We start from the raw sequence: 12,825 nt of genomic DNA, 5'->3' as shown, positions 1-12,825 counted from the left end.
GCAATAATAAAAAACAAGATTGCTCCTCAATAGCAGAAATCAAGTAGCGCTTACCTTCTCACCCACCTCGGTGAGGTCTCTTGAACTCAATTTGTTGATGTCGCTCATCAGCTGGCAGCACTGAATGACGCGATGATAGAAAGTGGTATCCATGGGTTTGCCGAAGAGAATATTATCCCTGATGGTCATATTGTACACAGTAGGCAGCTGCGGTGAGAAGGCAACTCGACCCTGAACGAAAAAGGCTGAATAATTTTGCATCCATCTCAAAAGCTAGAAGTTTCTTGTGTGTTAACGTAATTTCGCATGTTCACAAATGAAGCGGCTACTACCGTCTCATACACGGACGTTGAGGTGTAGAGCCCTGGCCATTGCTGCTTGAATAATATGCCGCTCTATGGCAAATATTATTCAACTCACTGATATCTGAAGCAAGCAAATTGTCAGTACTGATTACGCAGAGCAATCATAAATGAACGAAGAACTTTCATTTCACGAAAAGCTGAACAAGTAGTTTGCTTTGAATCCAATCTGTGTACACAATTTAGCCCTCTGTGCAGACCTTCATTGACAACGTGCAAGAATATCTTAGAGCTTTGTAGATTTAAAACTTTAATGTCCAAGGAAAACCTAACTGCCCACTGGTACGAAGGCACGTGCGGGAAGAAATAGTGAAATCCGAAACTGCTCCACCAAGAAAGTGCAATTAGCGTCTTTCGCAGATTTCACATCGTTTCGCTTCTAAGCTTAACGTTTGCTTATATTTTTCTTTCAACAGGCTCCTGAATGTTTGGCACCTAAATATTTAACATCGTTTCCTTTAAGACCTCGGAAATTTCACTGCGGGAAGAACAGCAGGAATTTGTGCAGTTTTAAATTCAGAAGTGAAAACTATTCACAAATATACGCTTAGTGTAATAAAAAATATGTTAATAACAATATCATGGGCTCACGCCGAGTGACCTACATTGCAAATAAAAAACAAAGTTCGGCCACGGCATTTCAATATATGGCTAGCTCTGGCCCCTCGTCGTCTCGCCCGAGTAGAAATCATCATACACATTCTCATTGGAATGAATGAGGAAAAGTTATCAGCTGCATTGGTTAATTCTGAACACATAAATTGCAATATACCTACCGTGCATCTGATGTCGCCTTTAATAAGATGCATTTCTCCCAGCATAGCAGCCAAGAGCGAAGATTTCCCGCTTCCGGTGGAACCAACAACGCCGACCAAAGATCCAGGCTTGATAGCAAGGTCGATGTCCATCAGATGCGGTGCTGCATTCGTATTGTCTGGCTGGGGCCAAGAAACCGAGCACTGGCGCATCACTACTGCGCCTGAAAGGAAACGCCATCTATGCTATAACTGCTTAAGCTGTGATTTCTGCCCACAAACAGCATTTGTGTCAAAGGGAAAGACACGTTCAAATCGATTTGCGTCTAGTACGCAGTCTGAGTGCAGGGATACGCAACTTAGTTTCCTGTTAACTTTAAAACGCTAAAATAAAAAGTGTTTATTGGAATGAATGGTTCTCCAGGCTTAGAGGACGACATTTATATTTTACACGAGTCGGAATCGTTTGCAATTCGAGGAAGATTTTAAAGAACAGTGAGCATTCATTGTTTGTTTTTATTAATTGCTTCTGGGACCGGCCCTCTACGGAATAAGCGAGAATGGATAATGTAGCTGTGTCCTCTGCGACTACGTCGGGCCACGGAAAAGGAATCCTGATGCAATTCAGGAAGGGGGAGGCGGGAGCACATTATAGAAGGTGAAACAGTGATGGCAAATGAATTAATCACCTAATATATACTTACAGTATCCCAAACTGGCAAAGCCAGGGTTCAATTCACGCGAGAAGTGCTTACCTCCCTGCATCCTCTCTCTCTCGTGTTCTTTAGCTCAGGGATGCAGCCCATACTATATATGGCGCAGCTAGCCTTTAAAAAAACCTCCTTAGCGCGCTATAATCAGCATCCTCGAAAACGAATATGTCACAGTTAAGGCTATTTCATGTTTGCCCATCGGGAGCACCGTCGAGTAGAAGGTTACGCAGCCAGTCAGAAAGCGCTCGCTTCAGCGTCAGAAGCTCATCCACCGCAGCTGTAACGCTGCGATACAGGATTAACCTCGCTCCCTTATTCGCGTTTACTGCTAGGCGTATTTAAACATCGTCTGCATTGGCTCTGCTTTTTGGCCATGTGCCCATGACGTCCGAGGCGTCTCAATAACAGTATCTTCATGACTGGCGTTGGGAACAACAGAGGGCAAGACGATAAAGGTATTGGAAGCGTATTAAAAAACCAGATAGTTTGTGATATTCGCAGTCTACACTAGCGAACCTCAGATTTCCCATACCCGAATTGGGCTTTAAAAGTAGCCTAATAGGGCCGTAAATGGGCAGCGTTTCAGCGGGATAACTGCTATATGATATAACTTGTAGAGAGGCTAAATTATTTTCACGTTCAGATTATGTTTCTAGCGCAAGTCTCGTATCCTTCCTTTTCTTCTCTGTACTTGTTTCCTTAGCGCTAAAAAAATGCCATTCGAACTCCTATGTGCTATTCAATAAAGCTATTTAAAATTTCGTATTGTTAATGCGAGACCAGCTACTATGGTGTTGTTGCGTTACTGAAACTTGGATTGCATTTTGTAAGTAAGCAATGAGCACAGAGAAAGTCAAAAAGCATGTATATTAAACTTTATCCATTAATTTGTCAAACCAACCTTTCCACTTCCAAAGTACGCAAGAAAGTTATACATAGAAATTATTTTACGTTCGATGTCGCTTGAACCGATTATTATTTATTGCAATGTGTTGGATGTACGTAATAATTGCCTCCTTCATTTCAATATCTGCATCTCAAGTATTCCAGCAAAACCGCATCAAATACCACTTCTAAGGTAAGCTCTTCCAAAGCAGCTGCTACTCAAGTTCCCTCTTTGGAAGGCTCAACAAATGGGTCAACGGTTACACTGGTTACATTGGCGCCCCTGGCTATCTTCAGTGACCGCAGAATACTTCATTGTATCTTTCACAATGAGTGATGGAACACACTGAGGCAAGGCTCAAAAGTGTCAAAATATTGGTATCTTTGCAACCAAGCTATTACGAAATGCAAAGTTTCTAATGTTTATAATTTTCATGTCTTCCATAATATGAATCAATTCTTCATGAAATGGGGGTAGGTGGTGATGTCTTGAAATTAATCAAGCTACAGGTAAATTAACAACAAAACTCCTACGCAGAAAAAAAGAATAGCGATTAATGAAGTTACTGCTACTTCATCGAGATACCAGGTTTCATTGAGGGTGCAGCGCTTGTTTCGCTCTTCCATTCCCTGCGCTCTTCTGTAGTACAAAAAGTAGCAATCCTCTTGAGTGCCAGCAGTGCCTGAAATAGTAGTCAGGAGAAATTATTGCATTCGCGAAAGTGAAAGTAATTTAAAGCTGCGCCGCCTGTGAGAACAATTTAGTGCCTGTCGTGTTAAGCGTTAGTCACACTACAAAATATCATTTGTTTGACAAATTCGGCGCCGAAAAGTCTGCCTTTTGAGGACAACGCTGTTGAAGGGGACCGTCAGAGTGAAAGAGAATACAAGGATATATGCATGGGACGTCTATTTCTTTCATCATTTACTTGAACATTAAACTTATCAAAAATTAGTAGAATAAATGTGCTAAATTATTAGTCTAATTTAGAATCGTGCACTTATGTTCCTCTAAATTTTATTTTTTTCTTTAATAACAGTCTTATATTTTCGAGATGTTTTTCGCTGTTACTTCACGGTGATTTTGTTAGAGTGAAGGATGAATAGCGAGCACAAAAAAGCACGTAATTGAATGCTGCCGCTAAAAGAATTGCCGAAAATCATTTTGTCGACGGGCGACGAGCCTCCGTTCTACTTAAGTGACAAACCTTCCATGTTGCATCCTATTGACTTGTCTCCCCGGCGTCAATAGTTTTCTTTATTCAATAAATACCTCCCACTGCAGTCAATTATTAGTGTTTTTCGTATAGCTAAGCACTGTGTTCTCCGTATAGTGTAATCTTCCATCTGATGTCAGTCTACATTTTTGAGAAGGTGCGAAACCCTTCAGTCATCGCGTTTTCCAGTCCAGGTGTTTGTAGAATTCTCTGAGTATCCTCTTTTTTTTTTTTAAGTTTCACTGAATGAAGTAGTTACACTTTGTCTCACAAGGGTTTCATCAGAAAAAATTATTCTTGTTGTGCTTTTTTTTCTTTTTATTGGAGGTATGTTCTTACAATATAGAAACACACGTTCATATTTTTAGAACATGTGTTGCGATTTACGCTTCCTATAACGTGTGAACTTTTTCCATTGCTGAAATCCCTTTATATGAGCTCCTTCAGGCCCTTCTTGCTGAACGTGTATAGCTATAATTGTGAACTCTCACTTCAGGCTTCTGAACATAAAGTCATAACACAGTATTGTTTTCTAGTCAGAAAGCTGCGCAGGAATTTTCAAAAGGCGGTGCATGTTGCTGTCTTCCAAAACTCTCTGTGCTCTCCTTTCAGGTAGTGGTGGTGGTGGTGGTGAAAAAGATTTAATCTCTCAAAAGGAGTAGAAGTATGCATAAGCCGGATCTTTGAAGATCCGGCCCTTACAAATACTAGGCGGGGCATCCAGTACGGGACCCCAGTGCCTTCGGCCGCTGCCCGGACGTGCTCGACCAAGGCCTTCTGGGTCTGCAGGTCATAGCAGCCGAGCAGGGTCGCCTCCCAGTCCTCCCGAGTGGGGTTGGGGCGAGGAGGAATAGCTGGGTTGGATGGGCAAGCCCACACCATGTGGTAGATGTCGGACAACCGCACTTTTCTGGACTTCTCCGCACAGTGCGAACCGCCATCTCGACCCCTCTAGATCAGGATCTCGAAGTATAACCCGCGTATTCTTTTAAAGACATTGTTCTATATTATCAATCTTGACATAGTCTTTACCCTCGCCCGAGTAATAGTCTATCTAAGACGGAGGAGCGGCTTTACTCCGTCTCTATACCAACACTCTGCTGTGCCCAGCAGCTTTCAAACATTTTAATCCTCCTTTCAGTAGTTACGACTCGTAAACTGACACATGAAAACTTGGAAGGAAAGGTACAAACATTGTACATCCCATTTTAAAAGTTTAAATCCAGATATTTTTAGCTTCCAGACAACTATTGCCGTTAGCCTGAACCATTCATGCTTTTAACATCCATATCAGAGTGTAGGAATCTGATATACCTGGCTGAAGATTCTGAACGCCGGTCCGATGGTGTTCATGGTTATGTCTGTCAAATAAAGCAGCGAAACGCAGGAGAAAGAAAGCCCAGGAGTCATGGTGAATTCCGGTTGAAACACGGAGAGTGTGGAGAAGAGCACAATCATTAGCTGCAAAAAAGGTTCACAGCGACAGGCTCTTAGTACGTCTTGCTGACGCCTCATAAAAGTAAGATTGTCAGAATCATAAATTACAGAGAGATTTTGTGCTACTGCAAACAATTAGGCGGTTATTATGTATTCATGGTTGCATTCATAGGAGCATATAGGAATTATAGGAATTAATAATAATTGGTTCACAGTAAAGGAACGGTGCAGTAGCTTTCACAATTGTCCTGTGGGTACCTGAACCAGCCTGTAAGGAAAGTGAAAAAAGAGAGAAAGGGGTTGCGTAGTGGAGGGCTCCGGGGTAATCTGGACCATCTGGGGTTCCTTAACGTGCAATAAAATTGCAGGTGGTGAAGGGTGGCAGTTCCTGGCCCTACGGGGCTGGGATGGTAGGTTAACGCCGCTTGCGGCCGAGGCTAGCCAGCCACCGAGTTTTATCTGTTGTAGGCCGTCATTGCACCCGCCACTGCTTCGGTGGTGGACGATGGCTGTTGTTGTGGCGCGCGTATTTCTTTCCCTCTTCTTTTTCCTTTATTCTCTATTTTATCTTCTGTCTGCGCGAGGCAACGGAGGTGGCTCAGCTACAGAGCCAGTAACAGGCCCGTGCATTTTCTTTTCCTTCTTCCTACAGCCACAACAACAATGAAATTGCACAGTACATGGACGCCTCTTCGTTTCGCCTCCATCGAAACGCAGCCGCCGGCCGTTGGTATCGAGCCGGGGAAAGAGAGAGAGAAATAACCTTTATTTGCATCCTTCAAAAGGTTGACGAAGGTCCGAGGCACAGCTCTGTCCGAGCCACGTCCTCCCCCTCAGCCGTCGACCTCGACCTCTTGGATATAAGCAGCGGTCAGGGCGAGACTGATGACTACACGTTACCCTTTTTCGTCCTGTTTGAGAAGTACTGCCTCCCAGGACTGATCTGTTTGTCAGAATATCTAAATCTTGGACACTTCCATATCATGTGGAGCATGTCCGTTATTCCATCGCTAAGTTTGCACTTGGGGCTAAACATTTCCGGGTGCCACTTGCTGTAAAACTGAGGTTCGGAAATACTCTAGATTGTAGCTTACGCCACATAACGTCCTCGCTTTTGAGTTGCTCACGCTTTTGTAAATATTTATCTGCAAAATTTGTAATAATTTAGGATATCTTGGTCGGTACTAAGGTCATCATCAAACTATAGGGGCTCCTCATCGCGCAAGGGGTACGGGGTTGCGGATAAGACGTCACTCGGATCCCAGAAGGTAGCTAGTCCTCGGGGCAATACATGCGCTTTCTCGTTCCCTCTCAACCCCTGGTGCACCGGTGTCCAAATGAGCGCGACCTGCTTTGCCGGTGGTGGACCACTGGCCAACACCATGAACTCGAGAACTCCGGCACAGTAGTCGGGTATCTTAACCACTGCACCACCGCAGCGAGGCAGAACAAGCATGAACAATAAAATCAATTTCACTATTTCTCTCTTTCCTCTTTCTCCCTGACCTTCATCCCTTCCCTTAGGCGTGATGCAGGTATACCCACAGAAACAAGTGTGACAGTATATACTGAGGCTTTCCTTTCCTGTGACCCAATTATTATTATTATAAATATTATTATTCAGAGTAGATATAATGTTTCTATACAAGCTCCTTCATGGCCACATTATGTGCCCTCAGCTCTTAGAGTACATTCTTCTGCGCGTTCCGCGAAACAGCATGAGGGAATTCAGACCATTTCAAGTTTCTCCGTCTCTTCATTCCCATTTCCTTCTGGACAGGATGCAGTGGTTATTTAACTCTTTTTGTCCTCACCTTGACATCTTCCAAAACTCGCTCTGTTCATTTATATTGGATGTTCGTAGCTTGTATTCTAAATAGTACTTTATCACATATAACTCCCACTTTCTAGCCTAAATCTTGTATTTACTTCACTTTTTGCTTTTTCTCCTGTTCAATGCTGTCTGTATCTTGAACTGCTTTTTATCTGTTTCTTACTTATATTTCAACTTTAAACTTTATATTCGAATCTTACTGTCCCGTGTTCAATTCTATTTCTTAATTGTATTATTCTGTATTTCTAGCCTGTGTTTTAAGTACCACGCACTTTTTGCGTCCGGAATGGTTGTTTATTTTATGCATATTTCTATATTACTATAATCAATGTCAGTTATTTGTTGTTGTTTTTTTATCTCTATGTGCCGTTCTTTTTTTTTCGCGATGTGCTCAACAATTTTCTCACTGTGTATATAAGTGATGCTACACATTGATTGCTCTTTCCGTGAAACTTTTCGTCTCAGTTTCATTTCATGTGTTGTTTCTTCTTTTGTGTTCTCTCTGTGTGTGTAAACATGTTTGTGCATTTTCATTTCTGTTTTTGTTTTTTATTTATGCTGCAGCACGAAGGCCACATGGTTGTTCCAGCGCACATTAAATAAAGATTGATTGATTCATTATAATTATTATTATTATTATTATTATTATTATTATTATTATTATTATTATTATTATTATTATTATTATTATTATTATTATTATTATTATTATTATTATTATTATTATTATTATTATTATTATTGTTGTTACTCTTAACGAAGAGGCAAACATGTGTTGTGAGATCTCAGCGCACATTATTGCCCCCAGATGGCCGAAACTACTCCGTAGCCCCTAAACTACGGACCACATTTTATTCTTTCTGCTTTCACTCCCACCTTCCTCGCCTTCCTCAAGCTTTACAGGTAGCGTGCAGTACTTTTCTAACAAACCAATTTGCATTTACAATATATATATATATATATATATATATATATATATATATATATATATATATATATATATATATATATATACACACACAAAGTTTATGGCTACGACACTAAGTTTTTGCGCTTATCCTCTGGGCATCCAACCTACAATCCCGAGATGATTAGCTAGGACGAGAAATTATTGACGACTGCAAAGCTCGGCACCAACGGTACCCACCTCTGGCGAAGGGGATGTCTTAGGCCGACGAGCGCGTTCTGCGACAGATGAAGAGCAATACTTTCTGGTGTCCGGCCCAAGCTCTTCGCTAGGACGCAAATGTAAAACACGAATTACCTCACTGTGAAGAGTCCTTGCTCTTTATCCAACGTGGTGTGGGCATGTCAATCTAGTTCCCACTTTCCCTCCCATCTCACCCCCACTGAAGAGGCTTGGGAGGCCTTCCTCCATGGATGCTCGTCGGTCGAGGCCCAAAAAGTTCTGGCCCGCCCTGCTTGCGAGGCGGCTAGCATTTGCGGCGGCCCGGACTGGGGCTGCTGACTAACTGAGGACGGCGTTCACCATCTTCACCGAATCGCGTTCTCTCTTATACAAAAATAGAACTTTTCACAAGCGAATCCCTAACTACGCTTAAACACCTACAATTTTGCAGACTTTCGAGACATGCAAAGGCCCCTTGCCTTGGTCACCAAAGGGATAATTTAAGTCTAAACCGACTCTCAAAGAGGCTATGAAGCGCTAACTTTCATTTATGATTCATCCGCTACCAAGTGAGGGGTTTGTATATTGCCCCAGTATAACGTCTCAGTCCCACCATATGCTTGATGCTGTCATTCTTATGACCCATGCCATTGACACAGTTTTATGCTGAGATTATGTTATAACCTAGTAAGTATATTCACCTGCGGTTTAATATTATGGAGGCTTTCGTTTCTGGGATTTCGCAGCTTCACTGGCTTCATAGTCCATTTTCGGAATTTATCTTGCCTCCAGGAAATATTGCAGTTTGCTCACCGGTTCAGAATAGTAAGTAAATTTGATATATTCAGACAACATTTCCATATCCCGTAGATTGCTCTGCTTACGGTTTGAGCACCATCATAAATTTTCCTCGTATATGAGGACTGCATGACGGTTCTTGGAAGTTTTACTTTGGAAAGACTGGGTTGCGCTCTTTAGCCCTTTAATATTACATGCAGGTGTTACGGTCGATCCCTCACTAGCTTCACATTAGTCTACAATTAGGAGCAGATTTGGACATTCTTAGGATTGTCTCCGAAACACAAACTGAAAACTGTGTGTGGCCGCTCGCCTCCGTATAAAAATGCTTTGGTGCGTTCATGGGCTCACAGCGCTCATTTCTTGCGGAAAGTGCAAGCCCTGATTTGGTGGTCAGTTAGGTCCCACTGGGTCCACAACTAGTGCTCAGATCTGGTCTCACAAGTTTCACTGGTACCACATCAAGATGCTGATATGATGGACGCGAAAAGGCTCAATGCATTGCGTCCTTTCATGCGCGCAGGATGACATTTCACCCTCGCACACTGAACTATGTAGGAAAAAAGGAGAGTTGAGCATGAATAACTTTCCATCTTACATCTGCATCTCTAACGGCGCAACAGTTTGAGGAGGCTGAATATACTAATCATTCTTGAGTCTAAGTGGAAGCTCTCTGTGGTCCTTTCTTGGTCCTAAAGCGTACTGAAGAAATGGATATTTAGAACGTGAAAGACACCAGCGGCCTGGCAAGAGGGTAAAAGGGCAGGACTTTATAGCCAGGGATATACTGCATGAAAACGCCGAGCACCTGCGGGCTACGTTCGTTTGACCCTCAGCTCAGCCTCAATGTGCGAGGTACGAGTGAAGCCATAGCTAAACAAATGTTATGTCCTTGTGCAGCTTAGGTCGAGCATAATAGCAGCCCAAGCTTTATACCGTTTGATAGCTTGCGTCAGGTATAATTGAGCTTTACTAGGTACATAATAATTACAAGAATTGACTGTGATAAAAATTTATCTTTACGCTGCAAAATCAACACATGTATTATGAATTCCTTATATCAACGACAATGGTGCTAGACTGCAGTCCTGACTTAAATCGCGCTAATTAATTATTAGTAATCAACATTGAACTTCACGTTACAAACTCAAGTTATAGCTCATTTGATAGCTTATGGAGAATACAATAGCACAACAGCAATTGCAGGTCTTAATTGTTAACAGTGATAAATTTTGATAATTAAAATTTCCGCTTTATGCTAAATTTGAAGTCATGTATATCCTTGAGGATTCCTCGTGAAGTGGAATTAAAAACCAAACACTCAACCACGCAGAACCATGTAAAATTGAGTTGTCGTTTATCCTGGTTCAGGTGTGGTTAAATCGCTGCTACCCTCTTTTATGTTACAATGGGTGTGCAGTTAAACACGCATAATAGAAGATTGCATTTAATGACGTACCACTGAGCTTGTCGAAGAGTAGATGCAGTCCAGAATGCCATCTAGCAGATTAACACGTAAGAGCCACTTGAGTTCGATATATCTTGAACTAAGTACGCTGTCCTGCAAGGCCTCTTCCCAGGCGTACATCTTGACCACTCGAATAGTGGACAGAAGATCAGCCATAGTCTTTAGGCGCTCCTCGCGAGCGCGCATTGCTTTCATCTGAAAAAAATAAACAGAGGTTGCACAATTTTCACTTTCCATTTTTCTTATTACTTAACTACAATAACGCTGGAGCGGTTTGCGTCATCCTAATTTACCCATAAAGAGAAGTAAAAACGTAATTGTTGGTGAATAAATTTACAGAAACAGCTCTATCCTCGCCCTAACCATCAGTGCAATGAATATTTCCATCAGCAAAAAATTACTGTCACTTCGAACAGTAAAAAATTACGAGAGACGTTAGCGACTAAAGTAGCGAAAGGCGAAAGCCTTGTCTTCAAAATGTCTAAAAACGTCTAAGTCAATAATCAGTCATTACAACTCTAAATAATTAGTCAATAATAAGTATATACATAATCTCATAATCATTAATTAACTACTCATTGATAAAATACTATTATTAATTAGTAATTATTCATTAATTGCCATATGGCCATACAAGGCACGCATTCGCGCATACTGTGCTCGTGCTCTGTGATTGGTCGAGACTTTCATGACGTTATCCCGCCTCGACCAATCAGAGCCGCCGCAAAAGCGGGACATTTTGTCCACGACAAAGATGAGGCATAAAAGGTTTTCGCCTTAAAAGAGTTTGTGAGGCTTTGGAGCACCTATTTCAGTGCTGTGAGAAGTGGCCGTGTGACCATACTGCTTCTGCCATATTAATTGTGCTACGTACGCGGCACGACTGTGTGAAGCGTGTTTCATGCTTACACTGCGTTTCGCGCAGACTCCAGGTTGTTAGTGACAGCGCCATACTTCCGCTTGCTGGGTATGTTTGACTGAGATCCCTCTTGTGTCCTTTAACAGTTACCATTGCTAAAGTTCCGTAATTTAGGCGACCTTCTATGGAAGGTACGTTTTGCGTCATGGATAGACGTTGGGCTGCCTGAGTCAAACCTATAGCTAGTTAACTCTATAGCAGCGTAATGCAGTGTCTAATTTTGTGTTTGACCCACCGCGGAGGCTCAGTGGTTGGTCAGCGGCTAATTCCGCCCTGCGGCCACTTTTCGATGGACGTGAAACGCAAAGTGCCTGTTTACTGCGCAATGTGTCTGTACCTCAAGCGTGCCCAGGTGTCCAAAATTTTCGCCGTTCTCCACTATGGCATTACTCAGCCTGTGCGTAGCTTTGGGATATCGAACCACACAAATCAGACACGAAGCTGGCGTTTAAACGCTCCGCAGATTCGCTCGTTGTATACATAACTTCGTTATATGCATAAATAACGTACAAAGAAGCGGCGTCCACTGCCGCTCGCTTGCTTCGAGGGTAAATAAGGGCAGTGGAACATGGCACTAAGTCGGCGTGTTTTCATAAAAGTGCTCCATGTTTATAGCACAGAACCCAAGTGAAACACCGTGAGGCCGCTTTGAGCGCATACGGGGTGAGGCAATCAAGGAGCAGGTTCAATTTGCACCCGTGAAGCTTCGTTCAGCGTTCTGCAGCATTGGAAATGGGCAAACCATTTGTGTTCTCCTTCAACTTGTCTATACGCTGATAAGCTTTCGCACTTTCAAATTGCTGCTGTTTGCAGCGACGCCACCTGTTACGTCCCTCTCGGACGACTCTTGTTACCTTAAGAATTGAATGCGATACTATTTCGTTCTAGAGAAACAGAGTAACTGGTGACTTTAAATAGCTAAGTGCGGCATAGCGGTGTTGTCTACTCTGCGCTATGAGATCGCATTCATATGGAATCTGAAGTCTACCTTAAGCATCATTTTCTTTCACTGAAATTTGTCCTGATTATTCAGAAAGTGCATAACAGTGCTGAATTGACACTCCGACCCAGTAGAAAAATCACAAGTTGTGTTGTGACGTTATCACTGCTTTTCTTTGTGATCTTCGCGCGGTATATTAATTATTCGATAGAGGTCGAGTCATGGGGACATCACGATCACCACGACCAATGACGACATTGTTTAAATATAGACCACAATAGTTTCATGTTTTTTAACGCAGTCGATGTCGCATTAAAGCATAAATGAATCGAACACTATCCGTCGACAAGCAAACGTATTGAAACACA

General features: G+C 42.4%; 1 protein-coding gene across 1 annotated transcript in view; it reads right to left on the bottom strand.

Annotated features, from left to right (window-relative positions):
* Window positions 1-12,825, bottom strand: part of LOC146178935 (ATP-binding cassette sub-family C member 4-like) — a 70,336-nt gene that overhangs the window by 30,142 nt on the left and 27,369 nt on the right. Inside the window, exons 10-14 of the mRNA XM_084578667.1 lie at window positions 10,590-10,793; window positions 5,247-5,393; window positions 3,302-3,398; window positions 1,139-1,341; window positions 55-231 (exon numbers count right to left, since the gene is read on the bottom strand). Of these exons, the coding sequence (XP_084434793.1) occupies window positions 55-231; window positions 1,139-1,341; window positions 3,302-3,398; window positions 5,247-5,393; window positions 10,590-10,793 (828 nt within the window). The remainder of the gene's footprint in view (window positions 1-54; window positions 232-1,138; window positions 1,342-3,301; window positions 3,399-5,246; window positions 5,394-10,589; window positions 10,794-12,825) is intronic.

This window comes from Amblyomma maculatum, chromosome 9 (assembly GCF_055883805.1).
Source record: "Amblyomma maculatum isolate TAMU_Amacu chromosome 9, ASM5588380v1, whole genome shotgun sequence".
In the NCBI taxonomy this organism is placed as follows: domain Eukaryota; kingdom Metazoa; phylum Arthropoda; class Arachnida; order Ixodida; family Ixodidae; genus Amblyomma; species Amblyomma maculatum.
Note: the sequence above shows the minus strand (reverse complement) of the source record. Positions and strands in the feature narration are given on the sequence as shown.